The sequence below is a fragment of the Festucalex cinctus genome, chromosome 9 (genome assembly GCF_051991245.1).
Source record: "Festucalex cinctus isolate MCC-2025b chromosome 9, RoL_Fcin_1.0, whole genome shotgun sequence".
Taxonomy (NCBI): Eukaryota; Metazoa; Chordata; class Actinopteri; order Syngnathiformes; family Syngnathidae; genus Festucalex; species Festucalex cinctus.
In genome coordinates this window covers 18,041,972-18,067,465 of record NC_135419.1, presented here as the reverse complement: position 1 = coordinate 18,067,465, position 25,494 = coordinate 18,041,972, and the positions used below count along the sequence as shown (strand labels likewise).

Here is a 25,494-nt window from a genome sequence, read left to right as displayed (position 1 = left end):
CAAATGCTTTTACGACTTATTTAAATGTCTATGTTTTCGCTGTAGTTGAGATATAGAGCAGGAATTTTTTAAAAGTGTTTATTTGTGTAGTTTGGTCCAATGTGAATGCTGAGATCACCGATTGGTGATAACATCAAGGCAGCATTAATCAAGTGCATCCGATTTTTTATTGGTCTTGCATTGGCAGATATCAGATAATAAATACGTGTCCAGTTTTGATCCAAATTTGGAAGAGGCCTAATTTCAATCGCCGGGCATAGTCACAGGTGAGCATTTGGAAAATCACATTTAGACAGTAGATTTTTTTTAAAATATCCTTACATTAATTGCTGAAAAATTCAGCCATTTACTGTTTAGACAAAAGTAGTGCTTTGCCACCATCTTTTCCGCATCTTGGTGCTAAAAAAAAAAAAAAAAAAACTATGTTGAAGTGAGCTGACAAGCTTCATTTTCAGACAAACGTCGTGCTTTGCTGCCATCGTTTAAAATCTTCCTGCCAAGGAACTATGTGGACGTGAATCGAGAAGAATCTTTTAGACAAAAGTAGTGCTGGGTGCCTTCTTGCGGCATCTTCGTACCAAAGAACGATGTTGAAGTGACTATTTTCACTTTTTTTTTTTTTTTCCTGTTAGGCAAAGCTATGGCCTGTCTGATGAAGTAGTTCAACATAAGCGCTTGACAACAAGATGCACTAGAGGGCGCCAAAGCATCATTTTAACTTCGGACTAGGTTTTAGCCTACGCACAACACTGTAAACCGAAAAGTCAAACGCCAACAATAGTTAATAGATAAATAAGAAAAATAATAAATAAATAATAAAAGATAAATAATAGATAAATGAGAATAATTGGCATATATTATGCTGCTCCTTACTATTCACGCTGCCGTGATGTATAGACGCCTGCACAATTGTGAAAGCAAAAAAAAAAAAAAAAAAAAAAAAGGAATTGTGTCATTTGAGTCATGCAGTGTAAATCCAAAGCTGAGCATGTTGAAGCAACATGACGAAAGCTAAACTGCTGCTAAGATGCTAACGGCCGTTCTGGGGGGAGGGCTGGTGTTGGTTTGACAGGCCTCCGCAGTCAAAGTGCCATCGAGCGAGCGCCGCTCCTCATTTCACATGCTTGCACCTGCTCCCTCCGCTGTGGCGGGTGCACCGCCATCCCCCAAAGGTCATCCCGGGGTCGGCGAGTTATTTCAAACGCAACAGAGGGTCAGGGTCGAAAGCGGCGGCGGCAGCGGTGGGGCCTCCCTCGTTCTTCTGCCACGCCGGAGTCGACTTCTTACGGAAGCTGCCAATGTGGAGTAAACATTTTTGGCTGGCGAGTATGTTCGAACATACTCGCCAGAGTATGTTTGAACATACTCGCAAATACGTTCAAACATACTCGCAAATAACTTCGAACATACTCGCAAATATGTTCAAACGTACATGTAGGCTACATGCTACAAAGTTAGCATACCTTCCCATAATGCCACGGGGTATTCACAAGCGTAATACCCCAATGCATTATAGGGCGAAAAATGACGAACCTAAATCATGCACGGCAGACATAATAAAACGTAAAAGTTACGAATAAACACTGTTTTTTGTCTACTTAATTTTCTAATGAATTGGTAATGTGGCGGGCGGCACGGTAGTCGAGTGGTTAGCACGTCAGCTTCCCAGTTCTGAGGTCTCCGGTTCGAGTCCAGGCTTGGACCTTCCTGGGTGGAGTTTGCATGTTCTCCCCGTGCCCGCGTGGGTCTTCTCCGGGTACTCCGGTCTCCTCCCACATTCCAAAGACATGCATGGCAGGTTAATTGGGCGCTCCGAATTGTCCCTAGGTGTGCGTGTGAGTGTGGATGGTTGATCGTCTCTGTGTGCCCTGCGATTGGTTGGCAACCAGTCCAGGGTGTCCCCCGCCTACTGCCCAGAGCCAGCTGAGATAGGCGCCAGCAGCCCCCGCGACCCTTGTGAGGAATAAGCGGCCAGGAAAATGGATGGATGGATGGATGGTAATGTGGCCCAAATGCCTAAAAGATGGGTTTTTCACTCGCGCATGCGCAAATAATACCCCGTGGCATTATGGGAAGGTATGCTAACTTTGTAGCATGTAGCCTACAAGTACGTTTTAACATATTTGCGAGTATGTTCAAACATATTTGCGAGCATGTTCAAACGTATTTGCGACTATGTTCGAACATATTTGCAAATATGTTCGAACATACTCGCCAGCCAAAAATGTTTACTCCACATTGGCAGCTCTACGCTTCCGTAACTTTGCCCGTCCCTACAATGCGTTTTTATTACGTGCATGTGTTTCCGTGTGTGCATTGGCATCTGTGTGCCTAATGTTTTGCTTGTATTGGATAATTTGATATGACAGATATATTCATATCCACAGAATGTGTATTCACCCGGGTTGATGGGACAACACAACAAGAGCTGCAAATTTCGCCTGGTTCTGATAGGCTGATCGAGTCCTGGCCGTGGCCTACCTTGCTCCGCCTCTTCCATCCCAGCTCTGGAGTAAACAAGCAGAAACATCAATAGCACTGAGCTAAGCGTGAGGAGCGTTTTGTTTCAATATTATCATCATCCGTGTGTGAGTCTATTGCGCAGACGGATGTAATTGGACCCGACGCGGCTTCCCGGCCGAGTATGAGTGAAGACAAACCGTCAAGGAGATGTTCACCGATCAATCTCTTGACTTGTTACGATGCTCGGCGAGTAGTGCCACTAGTGCACTAGTGGTTAATACGTCTTCCTCATAGTTCGGAGGTTCTGAGTTTGAAGCCCAGCTCCAGCTTCTTGTGTGCAGTTTGAATGCTTTGCTTGTGTGAGTTTAGTGGGGGGGTTAATGCAGTTATTATGCTGATGTTTTTTTTTTATGTCTCTTGTGTTTGTTTTTACAGTTATTATCATTGTTGCTATACTGTAATCTTTATACAATAGTTGCTGGTGTTTTTGTTATGCTTGTTTTTACAATTGTTGACGTTATAATGGTCGATGTTGTTATGGTTGCAATTCAATGTCATATTTGTCGTGGTTACTATGCGTGTTGTTTTTAAGGTTGTAGTTGTTAATATAGTTGACATTGCATTCCAAAATCATATTCGTTAAGTTGATTGAAGACTCCATTTGTGAAGTGCAGTTGGCTGGCAGAAGTCACTGGTTCGATGAATTATAAAGACCTCCGATCAATAGCCGCCAACACCCGAGACGTCTTTGGATTTCCCCTCGGACAGGAAGATTTCATAGCTCCTGATCTACAGAAATTACATTTACACCACAAATTGGCACCATAAGAGGTACATTTGCAGCCTTCATGGCTACCAATTCTCATGATATGCTTTTATTTATTTTTTTAACAAGGGGGAAAAACAAAACAAAAACAAAAAAAACAGCACAACCCCCGACCCCACCTCCGGCCTTATACTAACTGCCTATGAGCTGTACATGTCTTACTTGTACCATATAGTACCGTATAGTACTTACCTGTACCATATAGATACAGTACAGTAGTCTGCTCGCGAGGTGGGAGTAACAAGATGGCCGCCCTGTGACTTCAATGGCTTGCACTAGCGTGTATTGGCTATCGGCTACCTAGTCATATATACAGGTCAGTGGTTTGCAACAAGTCACTTGGAGTTCAGAGGTTAAAAAAAAAAAACAGTACTCCGAAAAACAGAAGTTGGTGATCTGTTTTTTGGAATATTTTTTTTCTGTTTTTTTTTTTTTTTCCTCATTCTTTTCTGAATATTTTTTCCCGTTTTTCGGAATAATTTTTTTTTATGACAGAAAAAAAAAATTCTGTAAAACAGAAAAAAACAGAAAAAAAAAACAGGAAAAAAAAGCAGAAAAAAATACTCAAAAAACAAAGCTCCCCCACCCCCCCAAAAAAAAGAAAAAGAAAAAGAGTCATAAAAACAGGAGTGTTTTTTGTGAATGCAATACGCTTCCATACTAAACACCTGCTTTATATTCAGGATATAAACATGTTGATTACGTAATGCAAATAGTCGCATGATCATCTTGCCTGAGTTTATGTTGAAGGTGTTCGTGCGCCCTCTTGTGGAGGAAACAATAAAGTACACTCCATTCACCACTTTCCCAGGCAAGCATTCACTCACATTCACACCTATGAACACTTGAAATTCATTCACAAATTGGACTATATGCAGTTTATTTTTCAACTATGACATAATTTGCAGGGTTTCACTCAAGTGTAGACTCTTCTTACAACTCTTTTGACACTAAAATAAGACAAATTAATAAATTAGGCAAACGCCACGTGTTCTTCCAGAAGTGATGACGACAAATGACGTTGACACAAAACATCTCACGTTCAAACTTCCAAAAGTAAGTCACATGGAATAGTCCATTCATCCAGCCATCCATTTTCTTGACCGCCTATTAAGGATCGCGGAGGGTGCTGGAGCCTATCTCAGCTGGCTTTGGGCAGTAGGCGGGAGACACTCTGGACTGGTTACCAGCCAATCGCAGCACATGGAATAGTATAATAAAGAAAATACGTCCGTGAAATCTATTTAACCTATATATTTTTTTGCTCTGCGTTTATTAAAAGACTGTCCTTTAAATATGTCAATGACGTCAGAACGCTACGTCATTGCGGAATGGACTTAAAAAAATCAAAAATCAAATATCAAAGATCGTTTGTTAGGGTTGATGATCCACTCACACAAAGTGGGGAAAATGTAGGTCATGTACAGATACCATGTTTAGACTAGTGGTGATGCGAAGAACATATTATTTTAAAGACAATTTTGGAACTGACTTCGTCTTTACATTTTTTTTAAATACACATTAAATATACGCTTTCCACGACAAACGGGAGCAAATGGGGAAAACACCCGGGGGGGAAATGGAGAAAACTTAATGTAAAAAAAGATAAATAATATTTGCGGCTGCCGATCTGCGAAAATGCAAGGGTCAACTATAGTTTTAAGTTGTAATATCACATTCACCACTGAGATAGCAGACATGGCTTTTTCGGATTGGGAACAATATGCAGGACAAACAATACCTGAATAACGTTCCAATTATGTGTGAGTTGATTTTTGTGAAAAGCTGCAAACTGCATTTAATGTTGGTTTGCTGTTCAAAAATTTTGTGCCGTCCTTGAATGGGAATTTTTATGCACTGGAAAAAAATGGTGGTTGTTGTTATTATTATTATTATTATTATTATTATTATTATTATTATTATTATTATTATTATTATTATTATTATTAAGCTCAAGGATGCACGTGTTTATTTATTTATTTATTTATTTATTTATTTATCTATGTACGTCAGATATCTGGTTTTGCGTGGTCCGATGTGGCTCGAGAGTGAGACGTCTGTTGTTGTTGAAGTCTGTGCAGTTGCGTAAACATTTATGTCAAACTGACGTCGTCGGGTCTCCGCCTTTGCTCGAAAACTGCCAAAGCGTCCGTAAGCATTTTCCAAACTATTCGCACCCGAAACGAACCGATATGTGCTGATTTCTTTTCGCCGCATTTCGCTTTCCAACTCGCCTTTTTCTTCCCCCCCACGTCCAGTGGACAGACATGGAGCTGGACCGGCGGCTGTTGCTGGCTCACTGCGCCGCTCACGCCCTCTCCATGGCGGCGGGCTTGCTGGTGGTGGTCCCAATGGCCCTCAACGGCTCCGCGTTCAAAGGCCGTTGCGCGCTTTTCTCCAGTGGCTACTGGAGGACCGAAGGGCCGGGGCCGGGGCTGGAGCCCGGCGAACGAGAGGCGGGGGGCGTCGCCCACCTGGTGGTGCAGCAGTGGGGCCCGCCGGCGGCCTGCCAGTTCGCCACCTTCGTGGGCATTTTCACGGTGCTGTACGGGGCCGCGCAGGGCTGGAGGTGCCTCTTCTACCTCCACGGACGACACGACGAGTAAGTGGACACGCTACGTAAATAAACACCACGAGCACTATATTTTAAACAACAAGCGATTCATGCAGATAGCACACTTATGTGACCAAGTTATGCTGCCAATATAGTAGAATTGCAGTGGGGGAAATGACTAAATGGCATCATATATGAATTATTGCCAATGGCATAGAAAATATTTGAAGATCAAATTTTAGGGATAGACCGATAATCAGCCTGGCCGATTATCCGCGCTGATATTTGGCATTTTCGGAATCGGAATCGGCATTTTTTTTTTATTTTTTTTTTTTAATTGATGGCCGATAAAGTTGGTAAATCTCAGTGAGCAACTGAGCAGTGGATACTTGCATGCGAACGTAGCGATTTTGGGGTTTTCATCAGGAATTGCAATGTTCACAGACAGTTTTTACTTGTCGTAAACACATTTGGAACATATTCAGACAATGTTTTCTGCAAAAATCTTTTGAAATATTTTACAAACCCTCACAAAAAACACAAATGAGCTACATTCGCATGCATTTGTCACTCAGTGAGATGCAGGGAAATGTTCATTTACGGGTCTATTTAAATTTAAAACTTAAAAAAGGGGGGGGGAACTCCCTACATTTTTTAATTTAATAAATAAATCAAGAAAATGTGTTGAAATTTTATTTAAAAAAATATTTACAGTAGAAATCTTGAGGGCTCTATTTACTTGCTTTTTAATTTGTATTTATTTATTTATTTATTTATGTATTTTTGTTTAGCCAAACGCATGCTAATGACCCTGGAAACTCCCTGCAATATTTATCATTTTTTAAACAAATCTGTCAATCTAATTTTTAAAAAGGGTGGGGGGGGGGGTTCTATTTTACTGCAAATGAAAATCGTCTCAAAATAACGCTTATCGGCCTCCTTGACTACTAATAATCTGTATCGGTAAAAACTAAAAACATACCAGTCTATCACTATCAAATTAATTTTCACCCGCAGGGGCAGCACTTCAACACTCTATGCTAAATTACGATATGCTTCTAATGTAAGAATTTATGCTGTGCTTTTTTTTTTTCAAGAGTAAATGCGGATAAAAAGTCAGGGTCTGAAAAAATAAAGTTGATTTTGTTGTTGTTGTTTTTTTTTCCAAGGCAAAGTAAGACGAACTCAACGAGGTGAAAAAAGTCACATTTTAACAAGTAAAAGTTTAACTAAAACTTTATCTGGGGAAAACCTCTTTGTTGTCTCTCATAGACATTGTATACAGTATACTCCTCCAATACCGCATATAGGATGTCAGATTTATATGATTATACGCTGCATTCATAACTGTGCTTTTAATTGGCCCAAAAGCTAAGGAAGGAAGGAGTAAAATTTTTCTTAATTTCGGTTTTGATTTTGTTTTATTTGTGCACTTGTCTATATGCACCTCTTTTCTTTTTCTTTTTTTTTAAGATATGACATAAAGATTTATTGCACATTATTTTTGCACACAGCTGACAGTTCAGGGACACCTAATTGAGAGCAACTGGTGGACACATCACCAAACATAAATAAAACGTATCCTCATGTTGACATTTCAGAGTCGTCTGCATGGTCGTCACCTGAAAACTTGATTAACAGGCACTGCAACTGTATGCGATTATTTGTCAATTCACCGTTATGGCGCCTTTAAATTGGTAGATAATAACCTGGTAAATGTCCACGCACAGAGCATTAGTGTAAGTATCGTGAACTTCTCTTGTGCATGTTTCTTTGCGCAGCACTTTGTTTTCGTCCTTCCTGACGGTGCTGCTTAGTGTGTGTATGCTGTTCTTGTCGGGTGGCGCCAGCGTCATCTTGTCTCTGGGACTCGCCTCCTGGTGCGACACCGTGACCAACAACAACACGCAATCCTTCAGGTGGGTCTCGCACTTTGGCGTTTTACGATCGTGGTTTTCCGCTGAAACTGAACGTCTCTTTCAATTGTTGATATTTAGCTGTGCGGCGTCCCAGTCGGTTCCACTTCATCTGGACGTGGACACGTCGTCCTTCTACACGGAACTCAGTCTGGCGCAGGTAAGGGCGCTCGCTGACACAAAATGGTGGACCACAGTCGAGTTATTTTAATGTCAAAGACGGGACCTATAAAGATTATTACATGTGTATTCAAGGATATATTTTTTTTTTTTTTTTGCTTACTGCTATTAATTAATAAACACAACACAAAACTCAATACTTCACAATTGTAAATGCTGCTTTTTACTTAGGTTTGCTCTTGTTTTTATTATGAATGTGCTGAGCAATGGTCTGGATGTGTGCTGTTTTTCATGAAATTAGAAAATGAAATTTTAGGAATAGACATTCACCACGGAGGGGTTGGAGTATGACGCTTCCTGAATCAAAGGGATGAAAGACATTAAAGGGACAGTCAGTGATCCCTAGCGCCATCTAGTGGTAAATTCATAATTCATTAATTTAAAAAAAGCGACTGTTTATGTCAATAGTATGCAAAAAATATGTTGTATCGCATAAACGTATTATTATTTTTTTTATATAATCGTAGGTCTAGAAATTACTAATTATATTACATAATTGTAATCTGACCTTACTAGAGCTGCCATGTTTCGCCGCCATCTTCCTGCTACGGATGCCCAAAGGACACGAATGTAGTTAGCCCGGGTGGTGCTTGCATCGAGTGTCAGACCCAATTGGTCGACTATAGCTTACCTTCCACAGCTGGGGCCTGCAGGTGGTCGTCACTGACTCCCGTGATTTGGGCTCCCGTCGCTTGTCACCTTCTGCTCTGCTTTGCTTTCGCAAGGTTTTTTTTTTTTTTTTTTTTTTTTTTTTTAACTAGCTCCTACCACTAGCCGCTCTTATCTTTTTTTTTTTTTTTTTGAAAGAGCTCAGAATTGTTCATTCGGTAGTCTTACCAATTCAACGTTTTTTTTGTGTATGTGCGTTTGCGTGCGTGCGTGTGCGTGCAAATATGTATGAATTTATACTCATTAATTCACCTAAAACTCTCGTTATCCGATCCAGCCTTTGGCTCCGACTGACTATCTCCCACTAGCTGCTCTTGCTAGCTGCTCCGGCTAATTCCGGCTCGCTTGGTCTTTCGGCATTGCTTGCTGGGCTTCAAAATGGCTGCCAGGTCGCTGTCGCTCGCCAGGATGCTCGTTTGCTTTTTTAGAATTGGTAGTAGGCTTGCGAAATGTGGTCTCTCTGAGCCACTGTCGTGTGCGGTGCAACTGCGTGCTACTAAACGCTAGTCTTTGACCACTAGATGGTGCTAAGGACTACACACCGGTGCTTCAGAAGGAGAAAGGAAAAAGCTTTGTTTGCTATGGGAACAGACATTTTTTGTGTGGAAAGTAAAGTGATATATATAAATAATCCTAACCTAGCTATTTATCGGAATGAGGGCATCTGTTCTAATCTCTGTCCTAGATTTCTCCAAAGTTGCCTACTTCTTACTGGTTAATCCACCAATGACTCATAGTGGATTGCGCCATATTTGAGCGAGTCTTGTCTCTGTGCTCAGGCGTCGCTGTGGTTTGTGACGCTGCTGTGGCTGCTGCAGTCCACCCTGGCCTTCATGCGTCTGTACCACTCACACAACGGGCCGTGCCTCCTGCGGGAAAAGGAGCTTCTTCTGAGGGACGCCCCCCCATTCGAAGGCTCCCCCTCCACCCCACCATATTCCCTCGAAACTCCCACCATCATGGTCTAATGGCCGAATGGAGCCATTAAAGGACGCTAACCCCGGGTTTTCACCGGATGCGGTTGCGGTGCAGTTGCGGTGCGGTGCGTCTTGACTGCGTGCTCCGGACGCGTAAATTTTTTGGTCAATCCACACCGGCTCCGCACAGCTGCGGTCCGGCAGCTCCGTCGCCGCCCACTTCCTAACGTGTCTCGCGGGACCGCGCGCGCGCGATCATGCGGCATTTCACAACGACAAACATACAGAAAGTCTGTGCTCAACAGAGAAGCAGAAAGAGAGGTGGACTTCTTTTGATTTAGCCTTTTCTTCTTCTTCTGCTATGAGATTCCATGCAGCATCCTTTTTTTGGTTGTCCTTATAAAAAGGATGTGCCGTGTCATATATTATTTTGTGGTTTTCCACCTCCAATATAAACCTCTCCTCGTCCATGTTCGCTGGTGTCTAAACTGTGAATGAGCACATGACGCGGCGACGCCCACGTCACGTTTTGCTGAAAAGCTTGCGAAATAGGAGCTGGCGAGTGTTTTATTCTGAAAGGTAACCGGAAATTTATTTTGAAACTGCCTCGGTCTTCCTGTCCCGCTCGATGTGTTTTGTGCTAGCTTGCCATTTGCCGGAGGCCTACCGCTGCGGCGTCCGGCAAAAATAGAAAATAGGTCTATCCTTGCGGAAGGCCTGCGGCACGCCGCAGCTGAGACGCAGTCGACACGCAACGCACCCGCAAGCGGTGTAAACTGCACCATTCGAATGAATGGAATCTAATTGCTTGCGTCACCGGACCGCACCGCAACCGCATCCGGTGTAAACCCGGGGTAACAGTTTTTTTTTTATTTTTATTTTTTTTAACATAATGATGTGTGAAAACGGCCATGAGATTGCATCTGAAGATCCAGTTTGTTTCAATAAACAATAATGTATTGTTACATTAATGTAGCTCTGCATGGATTTGCAGAATTATTTACCTGTGGAGCATTTTAGGATCAGTATGAACAAATATATTTATAGGAAAACAGTCAAATTGTGCCAGCAAACATTTAGTAGCCCAGAAAAACTACAGTACTCTCTTACAGTTTAACATATTTGTTTGCTAAGCAGATTTTCTAGGGCTCCATCATACCTTGCCTGTGTGTCTGACAAGATTATTCACACATTTTAATTTTGGCATTGAATAATTGAAATATTTAGGAAAATAAACAGCACCATCAGCTGGTATCGGGCACATTGCTACCCGATTGGAATTAATACAAATATGGATGGATGCATAATGTCACTGTCCAACAAAAAGCACACATCTCTAAATTACACAAATAAAATATTTTTTTTTGTTTTTTTTTTCTTTCCCTCAGATAAAAACAAACAACAACAAAAAAAAAAACATAGCTGCAAAATTGTAAACATTTGTTGGATTGCAACAATATATTTTTTAAGATGTCAATTTTGTAATTGATTTATTGTGCTATACTAAATGTAAAAACAAAAGAATGAAAAGCAACCTGCCCCAAATGCTGGTGCCACTCACTGGAATTTAATTTTATATAAACCAAATTTCCTATTTATGTCAAATAATGGTCATATTTCAGATTTAACAAAAACATCACACAAACTCAAAATACATGCTTTGCTGTTGGGCAGTGATGATATTTTCAAAATTATTTAGCATACATGCAATCACATACAAGAGTCATTAATGTATGTGTACAGTTAGTGAAAATAATCATACCAGCCATAAAGCCCCACAGTTGAAGCAGCTGTATTGAACGCCATCAATAATGACAACAGTGTTTTTTTTGTTTTTGTTTTTGTTTTTTTTACTTGGCCTTTGACTTTGCATGTTGTCATTATCATTACATCAATGACACCACTAGCAAGATGATGATGTTCCTATCATGTGTCTCCATTGTTTATACAGTATTGTGCATGTTTTTTTTACTAAACAGTTTTCACTTTTGGTCTCCCGGTCAGGGACAAATCACATGTTTTGACGTCCGAGTGTTCAGTCTGAAATTTTTGTTGGAGCATGTGAGGTGAGATTGACTGAGCCACCATGTACAGTGAAACAGTCTCACTGTGTGAGCATGAACTCTCTCCACACCTCATCTATGTTTAATGATGTGACCAAAAAAAACAACAACAACAACAAAGCACAACTGCCCATGTCGCTGCTGGTGAAGATTTTTTTAAATTATGATGCTGTCAGTGCGGACGCGACCGCTGTAGATGATCTTACGGATCAAACTGTCCATGCTGAAGTTTGTTTGGAACCCCATTGGGGCTGCGGAGTTGCCAACTTTGCTGAGGTTTAAGAAACAAATGATACAAAGTTGAACTTGTTGTGATGACACAGACAGCGGAGTGAGGAATCTGAAGAAAGCGATGATGGCAGTTAGCCAATATTTGTACTTTGTAACTTGGTAAATGATAACCAATGATGTGCTTTCTACCTCTTGTACTTGTTTGTGTTCCATAATTGTCAAATTTGTCCCGTTTTTTGCAATGTTACTGTCAAATAAAGAATTTTCAGATAAATGTGTCTGGACTTGTTTTTTTGTAGAGGAAAAAAAAAAACTGCTCAAATTGACTGATCTTGTCCTCTATATACCTTTTTAGAGTAACCATCTCAGCATATGCTACTAAAGACCACTTCTAATTACATCAATAAACCAGAATATCGATTCTAGGTTATTATAAAGAACAAAAGTCACCATTTTAAGAGAACAGCAGTAAGAATAAGTATAGCAGAGTAAGCATACAGTACTGAATAAAAAGCAATCAGAAAAAAATAACATGGAGCTCTTCTTTCAGGATATCCTGTTGTTGTTGTTTTTTCATATTTACAATTAATAAAATAAGCAATGTTGCCATGTATGTGAAATTCGGCTAATAAAATCTTTAAATATCAAAAACCTTGTGTTAGAAGCCTTCAACGATTTTTAATCAACTTTTGATTGACATGTAATTACTTTTATCGTCGTATGATGGCAGCACTCTTTTCAAACGTGTTAAAGCTGCGGGACAGGAAAGACGAGTAAGTAAAGGCTCGTGTCAGCCAATCAGGTGCCAGGGCTCCATATTGAACCTTTGTTTTGGTGTGAAGTTGCCAATGTTCCACAGTTTTTAACCACAAAAATAACACGAAAACGATCGATTTGCACCTCTATTTTTTGTACCAGTAACGATGAAATTATCGGATATTAAGAAGCTTAAAGTGGCCGAGCTGCGCTCGAGGCTTAACCAAGCCGGTTTGGATAGCCGAGGGCTGAAGATAGAGCTTGTGGAACGTTTGTGGTCTTTACTGGATGGCGGTGGCCAAAGAGTGAACAACATACACGAACAGGACGTTCAACAACAGGGTAATTCTCTTCTTCTACCTAATTACTTTGTCACATGGATTTTAGTGTAGTTATGTGTTGATCAATACTGAAATCTCGATGCATCAGTTAATTTTTTTTTACTGTGGTCTAAAATCAATTCTCAAAGTGGCAAGTCAGTTGAGTCAGTACTTATCTCTTACACCAGATAGTATACGCAATTTGGCCTGAGGTTAAAATGAATAAATAAACTGTGTGATAATTGTGATTTCTTGAATATATGGAATGGGATTACATTGTATGTAAAATTATAGAGTGAATTTAATGGCTCCATTTTGTTTTCTTCCTCTTCTACCTGCAGTTGAACCCTCTCCCCCACCGGTGCCAGCTGGTACCACCGAGACCCCAGAAATGGTGGCGGCCTCCTCTTCTTCCCTACATTTGTCCTCTTCCCACACTGAGCCAGCCACTGTCTCCTTGCCTTACGGACCGGTGAACCAGACCAGAGAATTCTCCGACTCTGCCACGCAGACGGAGGCTGAAGGCATCCCGGGGTGTGCATTACCCGATGCTGATGAATGTCAAGCTGACAAGAACGAACTGGAGCCACCGACAGCAGAGGAGGAGCGAGGGCGAGCGTTTTATGAGTTTAAGGAGGAGATACGATATAAGAGGTAACAGTGAGGACAAGTATCACTGTATGACTGTTTTGTAGTTCTGAGATTCTGGGTTTTTACTCCTGAAAATATCTTTTGGTAAGGGTAGTGTGAATAAACATGTTGCTATTGTGCAACAGAGCAAAACTACCACAAGCTTCACTGGAGGAACATGAGGCAAAAGAGGAAGATGATACTCTCAAATTGCATTCATGTGAGTATTTGAACACATTTTCCAACCTGTTTTTATGGTAGGATTCCCGCATTTATCATATTCTGTTTTCACTTAGACGACAGCCACCTGCACTTCCAAGTGGGGCCTGACGGTGCCTGCGGCCAGCCGCGATTCTGGGACAGATTTCCGCTGCTGTGGAGCGGATGCAGGTTCACCCACGGCGTGTCACAAGGCAGGGTGGGTTTCGAGGTGAGGCTGGAGAACAGATTGTGCAGCTCTCAGCCGGGCAGCCCGCAAAGCGACCAATACTACGGGATGCGGGTAGGCTGGTCCTTAGGCCAGACGTCACTACTGCTGGGTAAGATTTTACTCTCAGTTTGGTACTAGAAAATAATCTGCACTACCGTAGAAAAGTTATCAGGTTGTTATGACTTAAGAAAAGTTACTAACATGATAGTTCAGAGAGGAAATGACATGCCAGTTGTTGAACAATCCATTTTTCCCCCCTGCCATCAGGAGAAGAAGCGTTTTCTTTCGCTTATGATGGACGTGCTAGGAAAGTGACATGTGGGAGAGAAGAAGAGTTTGGGGAGCCATTTTGTGAAGGAGACATCATCGGCTGTTATGCGGTGAGCTGGCATATTATATTTTCGGAATTTTTCATTTTACTTAGTTTTTATTTTGTTTTGAGTTTTGTTTTTTTTAGTTAATTTTAAGTGGTTTTCATGGTCGTTCTGTTTTAGTTATTTAATAAATGCTTAGTTTTAATTTAGTTTTACTAAGTTTCAGTATTAGTTTTAGTTTTAAAAAATGTGTATTACTTGTGCGTAATATTTAAAAACACCATAGGAGCGACATCATCTGAAGGTGCTTTTTTTTACTAGCTGCTGCTAGATGACATCGCTTCTGTGTGACACACTTTCAAACGTCCTCTTTCTCGTTAAAATCAAAATAAGTACTTAAAATCATTTGATATCATCCCCAAAGGCATTAAATTAATTACCAAAGACTAAAACTAAGGACATTTTTGCTATTAAATATAGTTAGTTTAGTTAGTTTTGTAAACCTAAAATGTAGTTTCAGTTAGTTTTTGTTTCTTTAAAAAGCTTTTTCGTTTTTATTTTATTTCGTGAACGAAATAGTTTTTTGTGTTTTAGTTTTTTCGTTAGGTTTAGTTAACTAAAATAATCTTGGCGGTGAGTGACGTCGTCCTTGAAATTTCTCTTGGTACGCACATTGGTTCCCATTTTTAAGATCTTTAGCAGTTTTTAAAAGGTGAGACGCCACACCTGACGAGGTAAAATATGAGCTAGTGTGCGTTAACGTTTACTGTTCTCAAATGACAGTGACATTATTCAAATCAAGTTTTGCTTTTTGTGTTGTTTATGTCTTGGGTTTGGATGCTTTGTGGAACGATAGATGTACATAAAAATGATCGACCTAGCCCTAGCATGTGCTTTTAGTTTCAACACTTTCCACTAATCTGACTGATCTCATCCCGCAGTCTTTCTCCACGGATGGCGGCGTTCAGTTGTCCTTCCACAAAAATGGCCGTTTTCTGGGCGTGGCCTTTTCCCTGGGACCGTCCGAGCTCGGGGGCCGCGCTCTGTTCCCTCACGTGCTCTGTAAGAGCTGCGCGGTTCGCTTCCTCTTGGACCCCACCGCTCCCCCCTGGTACCCCGCTCCTCCGGGCTTCACCCCGCTTGCGCTGCTCCCCGCTGCGCTAAGGTGTCGCAATGTGTCTGCGCCAAGCTCCAGAGCGCACAGTGAGGTGAGTTTCTGCCACTGGTACGCTACAAAGCTTCTTCCGAATCCCTATTCAAAAATACACTAACGATGTCCTGCCATCTTTTTGCCATTCACAGATTTTAAACATTTTTCACCTTTATTATTAATTGGAAAACACTCACATAATTGTGGTAATATAAAATGTATTTCTTGCGGCCATCTTGTGGTATTTTGGAGCCAAGGATGAATGTTAAAGTGAGGGGAGAAACTTTTGAGAGACAAGCCAAAACTCTGACTTATATAAAAGTAGTGATTTGGCATCATGGTGAGGAGGGGTGTCCTCATTTACTCACAGCCGAATTTGTTGCTTATTTCCTGTAGGATTATGGTATTTGTATATGCATTTGTAGTGTATACATTAAAAAAAAAAAAAAGTCTACACAGCCCGTTTGAATTTTGTGATGTGAAAAAGAGGCATTTCAAAGATTTCCCAACAATAATGGGACTTATCACCTGTACAAGTCAATTGAATTTAAAAAAAAATCTTTTCAAGAAAGGGAAAAAAACCAACTGATGTTTGCAAGTGTTTACACCCAAATGTTTAAGTAGGCTTTTCCTGATCAACAGGTGTTTATTTTTACGTCCTCTATTTAGCAGATTTATTTATTTATTTTTTACGTGCTTTATAAATAGTTTTGTTGAGTTGAGTTCTAATTGAGTTGTACAGGTTATATGTTGCATTACTGTTGAAAGAAGTTTTGAAATTTGTTTATTTTGCGATCATATTTTGTTTTCAGCCATTAGTAGTATAGGCAATTATTTAAAATCAATTTTTATTTCACTATTCCCGGCAGCCTTTGAATTTACTGTATTGCAATCTCTGTGTGTGTTTGTGTGTAGATGCTGTTGATGGTGGGTCTTCCTGGTTCCGGTAAGAGCCACTGGGCCAAAGCTCACATCCATCAACATCCGGAGAAAAACTACAAGCTGCTGGGCACCGAGGAGCTACTCTCATGCATGATGGTCGGCCAAGAAGCAATCACGGGACACAACTAATCGACCGTCTCACCCGAGTGACTCAAACGTGTGTGCTTGATTGTGGTGGTGTTTTTTTTTTGTTTGTTTGTTTTTTAAGAGCGGGGGAGCGAAGGAGCGCCGGCTGCAGCAGGCCGCCCAGTGTGTGACCGAGTTAATCAAAATGGCCGCTCAAACGCCAGGCAACTACATCCTGGACCAGGTAAGATTTCACATACTGGCAGACGTACACGGATTGAATGCCAGAAAATATGGCTCAGCTAATCTACTTATACACAAGGACTGAGAAAACTAATTTTCTTCTGGATAATAATTCTAGAATGTTAGAATATGTCTTCAGATATAGTGTATATATTTAGCAAAGCTTTAAGATAATTTTATTTGAAATTAATCTACTGTAGCCAATTTTTTTATGAAAGTTTTACTATTTTTTTTCGCAGAGAATGCATTCAGCTAATGTGTTCAACTGTTTTTACCCTAAAAAAGTAAAGTAAAAAAATGTTTTTAGTGAAGTCATATTCATTTTTGCCAATGAATACATGCTATTCAATTTAGTACAGTATATCCAAATGAAGGAAATCATATTATTTACATTTTTGTTTTTCTATACTGTCAGTAGCCACGGTTAATTTATTGCTTTACATTTCTTTCATGTACTATTTATCGACTTAAAGATTTGAACATTTTTTTTTCATTTTCTTTGTTTTATTTGAGATTTCAACCAATGTATACGTTTCTTAGTTTTGCCATTTAAAAAGCTTTTTATGAATGCATTATTTATATTTTTTGTAATACCTTTCGGCAACTTTTTTTTTGTGCTATATTGAAATTGGACTACTCTCACTTTTAAGTTTTGTTTCCTCCATTGTGTCTTTGATGGTGAGCTCTTCATGTATTTCAGATTCTGTAGTAGTTTTCCATTTTACCATCACAATAATATTAGTAATATCCTTTATATTCTTTTTGGACTATCACAACACTATTATCCTGCGATTGGCTGGCAACCAGGTCAGGGTGTACCCCTCCTACTGCCTGAAGCCAGCTAGGATGGGCTCCAGCAACCCCCGCGGCCCTTGTGAGGAGTAAGCGGTCAAGAAAATGGATGGATGGAAAACACTTTCATTCTTTTTTTTTTTTTTTCCTTTTTTTTTGCAGTGCAACACTCTCTTCTCTGCGCGGCGTTGCAAGCTGCAACTATTTTGCGGCTTCGGGCGGCGCGTGGCAGTGGTCCTTTTCCCCTCAGTGGACGAGTGGAAGAGACGACTGTCGGAGATCCAAAAAGACGGCGAGAACATCCCCGAGACCGCCCTGCTCAAACTCCAAGGTGGGCCTCCATTGTCGGCGATTTTGCCCAAAACGGCTCTTCTTGACACGCGACCTCGCTCGATCATCCCTTCCAGTCAGCTGTAGCCTTCCTGAGCAGCTCGCCGACACCTCGGACGAGTTGCGCTATGTGGAGCTGGAGCAGGAAGCAGCGCAGGCGCTGCTGCGCGAGTACAAAGACGAGGCTCGGCGGCTGCTGCCGCCCGTTAGCAGACCGGCGAAACCGAACAAGTATCCGCTGAAGAAAAGGCCGCACCCGCGTGGGTCTTTTCTGCCACCATACTGGATCCGTCGAAACGGGTTGAACAGTACGTAATATCTTAGGAAAGTCTGCTAGCTTATGGAAACGAACAATGCAAAATAGTATAGATTGGGTAAAAAAAAAAAAAAGTCACGTCGTGGCAGTTCAGACTAGTGCTAATTTTGTCGATGAAAAATTTTTAGAGGAAAATTTCAACAAAAACTGAAATAGAAGCCATTCATTGGGACACTAAACTAAAATTGACTGACAATTCCGTCAATGTCTAAAACGGAAAAAAAAAATAAAAAAAAATAAAAAATCACACAATCCAATCAGCGGGAATGAAACGCAGATTGAAGAAAAGAACCACTCAGTGCAGCTGTAAAATTAATCTCAAGCAATTATTCACGTGAAAACTAAGTTATATTATTGTCAGTTAAACATGTTTCATTGAAACAATTAATGAAGACACACTGTTGTATTAAATGTCTTGCTTGCGTGTTAACCTACAGTTACAAATAGGCGTATTATAAATTATAATTTTTTGTATAAAAATTGAAATGTATGCTGAAGGAAAATAGACAACTGTCAATTTAGTCTAAATTTTGATTAAAACTAAAATACAATCAGATGACTAAATTATGGCTAAAACTTTTAATTAATTTTAGTCAAAAGACTATAAAACTAAATTAAAATTTCTTGTCAAAATAAACACTGGTTCAGACAATGAATATTTAAACGCAAACAGACGGACAATAGAGTGGACTCCTGATATTCGCGGCGGATTGGGGGCAGGCCGTCTCGCAAATAGCAAAAATCTGTGTATAATTTAAGGCCATTTAAGGTTAAAAAAAAAAAAAAAAAAAAAAAAAAAAAGAGAAATTAGTCAACTTGGGACATAGGAGGTTTCAGCCTAGATTCTTTATCCTCTGTGGAAAAATAGACTGAATTACTGCAGCGTACCAAGCAGTTATGGGCATTTTCTTCCTGTCCATCCATATTGTTGTATTATACTGCGCCCTGGTCATCAAAGTGCACACCAGAAGGCGCAAAATGTGTAGCTTAAAACAAATTAGTGACATTTCTATTTATTTCATTGGGCGAAAGATGTAACAGAACACATTTATTCAAGGCACCACTTGTAAATTCTATTTATACACCACTTCTGACAGAGAGTACTCGCTTAAGTGCTTAAAATTGGTTAAATTCAGAATCCTAAAGTTAAAAAAAATGTATTACTTAGGCCTTAAGATAAATCATAATTCTTCATTGAAGACATTTGAGAATAGTCATTTTTTTTTATTAAATTTGTATTTTGAACATGTATTACAATAAAAATAATGACAATAAAAATTGTGAGGCCAAATTTGTATACAGCAAAAAATAAATAAAAAATAAAGCAAAACTTCATTATAAGTGCAAAGAGGAAGAAGGGTCTTTTATTTTTTTGAGAAGGCGTTTTTTGTTTTTTTTTGTTTTTTTTTATTTTGAACATGCATTAAAAAAAATAATGAAAATAAAAATTGTGAAGCCAAACTTTTGTACAGCAAAAATAATTAAAAAATAAATAAATAAATTGAAGCAAATAAGAAGCAAAACTTAACTTCATTATAGGTGCAAAGGGGGAAGAAGGGTCACTTCCTGTAGTTGTAATCCCCACGTACTTTTGTCCATGTTGTAAAATGACGTTTTTGCCTCTTCCTTCAGGCTGGAATAACATGCAGTGTTGGAGCCAGCATGTAAGTACAGCTGAATTTTAGCACCACCAGATTTGAGAGCATCCGATGGAGTTTGTTGTCTTGTGTTTCACAGTGGAATGTGCCTTACGACCAAGCCGCGTACTACTTAGGTGGCTATGAGGGCTGCTGACCAGGAAACGGATATGGAACGGAACGCGAATGGCAGCTTTTGACAATCACACCGGATCAGTGTTGGAATATTTCACGACAAAACTGCCATTTTTATAAAAGTGGATTTTTATTGCAGAAATATTAAAGTGCTGAATCATAGTTAAAGTTTGAGCTCGTAAAATAAGCTCCAAGTTGAAATCAATCAGGAGTGTTCAGGTTTCACCGTCTGGAAAAGCATCACGGCTCCCTTGGCGGAAGGACACAACTCCAACCACAGAGGGCTTCTTCGGTCCAGCTGCAACGTCTCCTGATGGAATTTTGAAAACGTATTCAATATGCACTTTTAGCTTTTTTTTTTTCTTTTTCTTTTTTTTTTTTTTTAAGAGAATTTCTCACCGCTCGGCTGAGGAACACGATGTCTGTAGACTCGTTGGCCTCCGCTCCCCCTTTCCAGTACAACTCTCGGACTTCGTCCGACGACAACGAACAACTCAGGACACAAAAGTGACACTTATGATACGACATCTCAGGACAACATGTTGCTCGAGAGGGGAGCGAAGACTGGGAAGTTGGTCGTTCGTTTTGTATGTGGAGAGTACGACTGATCAAGGAAACGTGGGAAAAGGAAGGCATACAGGTGAGAGCATACCTGATGTAGAACTCAGCACTTGGTCGTCCTGCACTGGTGTGATTTAAGGCCACGCCCATCAGCAGCGGCTCGCCGAGAGAACTCAAGGGAATGTTAACCTGGAGGCAAATTGCTTAGTAGTAAAACAAATTAAAGAGAAGGTGACAGCAAAAGGCAAGTATCAATGAAAGCTCCCATTTTAAGAATTGTCCCTTTAATTCACAAAATGGCAATAACATTCAAAAACATATTAACCAGGTAGTCTCCTCACTTCTGGGATTTGCTTTATTTTTTCCTGATACCACATTTTTACCTTCATAATTTATCCCAGCATTCATTCAGATCAGCTTCCATAGAAATAATATAAATGTTTTTTCTTCAAAGATAATGCAAAAGTAAATGGGAAAATGTTCGTGCTGTCACTATCAAATATTTTTAGAAATTGATTATTGAAATGATTAATTGACTAATCATATTCATTTTAATTTTGTATTAAAGTGTATTACATGAGCATTTCTCTCTGATTACTGTTTATTAAACCATTTATTGGGGTTTATTTCATACTTAGTATTTGTATAGTGGTTCAGCAAATGTCTTATTTTGATGAAACAGAAGATAATCCGTCTTCTTTCATGAAAGACTACAGAAATTAGTGAACAAATTATAAATGATATGACGAAATCCAGGATTTGGACAATTTTAAATAAAGAAAAACAATTACTCGGTTATTAAAATAGTTGTTGATTAATTTGATAATCGATTACTCGATCAATTTTGACAGCTCTAGAAAATATTCTGTCAATACGTGTGCAGGGCTGGACTGACAAAAATTTTTGACTCTTCCCTGACATTTAGTTCTGCCACTGATGATTATTGGTGAACTTCCAGTTTGCTATCTATATTCGAAATGGATTAACGGACTGGTCCTTCTACATTGTGGGCCAGTCTCTTGCGGTAAAATGTAGGAAAATAATAAATAAAGAGCACTGCATCGGCCCCAAATTAGGCCGGTCCACCGGGCATCTGCCCTGTATGCCGGATGGCCAGTCCAGCCCTGTACGTGTGTAAGGATGATCTTCTTTAATACATGAAACTTTATTCAGAAATTGAACAAATAAATGGGCAGTCAAAGTGCATCTTGTCGAAAACTATCACCAGACCCCGCCAGCTCGCTTTCGTTTTTTTCTCATGTTGACTTGCAAAATATTTGCAGCCTTATATCAATGTATCGAGTGCGTGTTCAGGCGCACAGATACAAACCGCCGATAAGGAGCCCTCTTGTGAGGATACAATGTTTGTAAATACTGAAAGTGCGCCGTTATTGTGTTGCTACTCAATTTGTGTGGTATGACTTAATGCATTACAGTATTTCACGCATGTTTACTTTACACATGGACTGGAAAAAAAGACCCACCTCGTCTCTAACCTCAGCGCAAATAGATGAGAAAAGCTCGGCGACGACTGCCTCTGGCCTCTTCTCCAGCAGGTTCACGTCGACCTTCGCCCCGCCGAGACGCTCACACACCACCTGAAGACGACGAGGTGGAGAAACATGATTGCACATGAATATAATAAATCTCGGCTAGATTTGACTTGTTCCAGTGGAAATCGCTCACCTTGGGTTCCGGGTGCCCGCCGGGAAGATCCAGCTTCCCGCCTGCCTCAGCCACCTCCTGGCTCCGCCTGATGAACACCACCTGCCCGTCGCCCGTGCACACGACGCCGCCCACTCCCAAAGGTTGAGCTAGCAGCGCCTGGCTGCTGCCCAACTCGGCTTCGCCGCGTCTGCGGAGCTCCGCCGCCCGCAATGACCAGTTGGTGCCCAGGTAGTCCTTGTAGGAGGTGAGGCCGACCCTCAGAGTGAGCAGCGGTGCGCTCGCGTGACGATTTGTCGTCGAGTCCCCGTTTTGGAATGATGATGAGCGTTGAGCTGCAGGCAGCGCGGCTTGGAAGGAGTGCAGGCGGAATTTGGCGCCGTCGAAAAGCCACGGCTCCTTGGACGCCCGCGCCGTCCACACCTCCTCGATGTGACGTTGGAGAGCGGCGTCCGTCTGACGGTTATACCTTCAGGATAACCAGTCGTTTTTTTGTTTTTTTGTAAGACCACATCCTACCTTTACAACCTAAATTTATTCCATGAATAATAACATTTCTGTATCCTAGAGATATGTTTTTTGCAGGGCAGATACCAATTATGAGTAGTCAAGGTGGCAGATAACCAATATTTAAAGCAGATATTCATTTTTTCAGAAAAAAAAAAAAAAAAGGGGGGGGGGGTGGACATTGGCGTCAAAATTTTTTAAAATACAAATGTCCATCTTGACTTTGTTGCAACTTTGCACTTTGTTGTCTTAAAGCATCAATGCTTCGTGAACAATTTTTAGACTTTTTAATTTATTATTTTTTTCTATATTTATATATGTGTTTTAATTTTTATATATATATATATATATATATATATACACATACATATATATATACACATACATATATATATATATATATATACACATACACATATATATATATATATATATATACACATATATATACACACATATATATACACACATATACATATATATACACACATATACATATACACACACACATACACACACACATATACATATATATATATATATATATATATATATATATATATATACACAAATAATTTTTTTTTTAACAATATACAGTCTTCCCTCGCGGTTCACTTTTCGCGGTCTCGCTGTATCGCGGATTTTTTTTCAAGTGCAATTTTGCACATTTTTTTTACAGTAATATACCCATTTTAATGTGAAATGTGAGAACATGTAAATGCCTCAATGAGAAAAGTGTAAATTGTGCGGTCGGGGATTTTAGAGCCTTAAAACGTTGTAAAACATAAAGCTAACTACTTCGCGGATTTCATTTATTGCGGGTATTTTTTGGAACCTAACCCCAGCGGAAAACGAGGGAACACTGTGTACTTCATTTTAAAATCCTAAAAAAAAAATAATAAATAAAAAAAATGTTCAGGGAGCTCCCAAGATTATCAGTACGTCTTAAAAAGTTAAATGGACACTTAAAGAAGTAAATACCATAACTCAAAAATTAAATCTTAAAACGTTCACATGTATTTGTTTTAATGCCAAACAAATAGAAAAGGTTCAGAAGGTTCCAGCAGGTTCAGGATCCCTTAGAAAGTTAACTAAAAATGAAATTAGATGAAAATGTTTTTTATCTTGGTTGGTCAAAGCAAAACCCTGTACTGTCATAGATGCGTCTGTAGTTATACAGTATTTTAGCAACAATCTTCTTTTTTTTTCTCCTATGTCACTTGTGACCTCGATGAAGCCGTGATTGGTGACCTTACCTTTCAGACACCTCTACCTGCACATGGGACTGTCGCAGTCCCCGCCAGGTTGCACAGTGCAGTAACAACGAAACCTCAGGGTCCATCATGCAGCTGTTCTTGTCCACTTTTTTTTCTCCTGAAAGACAGTCATTTATTTTTTAATAGGGATGGGCAAGTAGTACTCATACTCTGTCGTCATTGGAGCACTGAGGTAGTTGATTCATCACTGCGCTATGCCATAGAGCGAACATGTCGTGTGGCTAGCTAAGTAGAATAGTGTCTAATCTTCAATGACTTTGTTACACGTTATATTTATTTACATAATGTTGGTGCTAGCTCTGTGGCACTTGGTTGGAGAATTTGACAGGTTAACATTCAGCAAAACAAAAAGGCATGATGTGCTGCCTGGTTAGATTAGTACAAAGAGCACATTTATGGTTATTTACCATGTTTTATAACACATCGTCCAGGGCCATTAACCTTTAATGAGGGACCTTAGTCAAACTAGCCTACAAACTAAATATATCCGCACCAGCAACAAAAACATCGACAAAGGTTCAGATTATAAACGAGCTAAAATACTAGATTTTAAAAAAAAATGTGTAGCCTGCATGCCAAATTATCATTTGGTGGATTTAAATTGCAGATAGTTCACTTACCTAAATCACATTTGCAACGTCCGATAATCGGGAAAGGTTAACGCATTCAGCGGTATGTGTCGAGGCAGCCGCTGTCACTTCTGCTTTTCCATTACATGTCAGTGATGTCCGAGGCTGCAGGCTTAACTGACCTCAATATACGTTTGTGTGCTTGTGCTGCAGCCACTTCACTTCCGCTGTTACCATGCCTTCAAGTTCTATGGGAAAGTTGGACTTTACTACTCGGACACTCCTAATTACGACAGTGTGCTTTTGTTGTAGCAACAAAATATATAGGGCAGCTGACGTCGTCTTTACTCGTCAAACCGAACAATTGCGGCAAATAATGAGTTGTAAAGCAGCGGACGGCAATGTCCTTATAAAGGCTAATATTTCTTGTCATTCACGAATCTCCGGCATGTTGAAACTTGAATAGTTCTCTTAACTCGGAAACTCGGGTATCAAAATAAATTTCCAGTCGTCCAGTGGAAAATACGACATGAGGGGGGCGTTCACGTGCAATTTTCTACTTGACAGTGGTGTTCACCATAATTTTGATACCGTATGAAGGCAGCGCTGCCATGGCATCCGCTACGTCATTTACGCTTATGCCGAGGTACGGATTTACCTATGATATGGGCTCCAGGTGGTGGAGTGGAACCGTCACTTGCGTTTGGGGCCAGTTGGCAGGGGTTCGATCCTCTGCCTGGGAGGCCCATGTGTGGCTTACATGAAGTAAGCTTGTGTGAGTGATTAAAAAAAAAAAAAAAGATTAACATACGATATGACAGGCGTCTGCACAGTTTGTTCAATCATTAATATTGCATCTTCAAAGAGAGCAGGCCATTATCAACACTTTAAATTAAAATGACACCCACACGTGTGGACTGTCCCAAATTTATTTGTGAAAAAATATTAAATTTGCCAAATTGTCACTTATGTTCTTTGGCTAAATTAGGTTTTTGCCATCACATTTAAAAAATATCTACAAATCTTGGTGTGGCT

At 40.1% G+C, this 25,494-nt stretch overlaps 3 protein-coding genes across 5 annotated transcripts; 2 read left to right on the top strand and 1 right to left on the bottom strand.

Annotated features, from left to right (window-relative positions):
• Positions 1 to 5,361: 5,361 nt before the first annotated feature.
• Positions 5,362 to 10,500, top strand: LOC144026144 (transmembrane protein 179). The gene is made up of 5 exons (XM_077532705.1): positions 5,362 to 5,440; positions 5,548 to 5,891; positions 7,625 to 7,762; positions 7,841 to 7,919; positions 9,388 to 10,500. The coding sequence occupies exons 2-5, from the start codon at positions 5,557 to 5,559 to the stop codon at positions 9,574 to 9,576; spliced, it is 741 nt and encodes a 246-aa protein (XP_077388831.1). The 5' UTR covers positions 5,362 to 5,440; positions 5,548 to 5,556; the 3' UTR covers positions 9,577 to 10,500.
• Positions 10,501 to 12,600: 2,100 nt separating this feature from the next.
• On the top strand, positions 12,601 to 21,021 carry LOC144025540 (heterogeneous nuclear ribonucleoprotein U-like protein 1). Its single transcript, XM_077531705.1, has 12 exons — positions 12,601 to 12,917; positions 13,237 to 13,549; positions 13,672 to 13,745; positions 13,822 to 14,064; positions 14,223 to 14,335; positions 15,211 to 15,477; positions 16,335 to 16,457; positions 16,570 to 16,671; positions 17,625 to 17,793; positions 17,870 to 18,100; positions 19,741 to 19,772; positions 19,846 to 21,021. Exons 1-12 carry the CDS (start codon positions 12,743 to 12,745, stop codon positions 19,900 to 19,902), a joined length of 1,899 nt encoding a protein of 632 aa, XP_077387831.1. The 5' UTR covers positions 12,601 to 12,742; the 3' UTR covers positions 19,903 to 21,021.
• On the bottom strand, positions 19,989 to 24,965 carry nudt22 (nudix (nucleoside diphosphate linked moiety X)-type motif 22). 3 transcript variants are annotated; one of them, XM_077531709.1, is made up of 7 exons: positions 24,507 to 24,957; positions 23,870 to 23,984; positions 22,128 to 22,575; positions 21,926 to 22,039; positions 20,533 to 20,630; positions 20,280 to 20,373; positions 19,989 to 20,190 (listed from the first exon to the last, which is right to left on the bottom strand). In XM_077531709.1, the coding sequence occupies exons 2-7, from the start codon at positions 23,956 to 23,958 to the stop codon at positions 20,086 to 20,088; spliced, it is 948 nt and encodes a 315-aa protein (XP_077387835.1). In that variant the 5' UTR covers positions 23,959 to 23,984; positions 24,507 to 24,957; the 3' UTR covers positions 19,989 to 20,085. The 3 variants fall into 3 exon arrangements, with proteins under 3 accessions (XP_077387835.1, XP_077387834.1, XP_077387833.1); XM_077531708.1 differs by having other exon boundaries at positions 20,280 to 20,630; positions 23,870 to 23,987; positions 24,511 to 24,965; XM_077531707.1 differs by having other exon boundaries at positions 20,280 to 20,630; positions 24,507 to 24,964.
• Between the last annotated feature and the right edge of the window lie 529 nt (positions 24,966 to 25,494).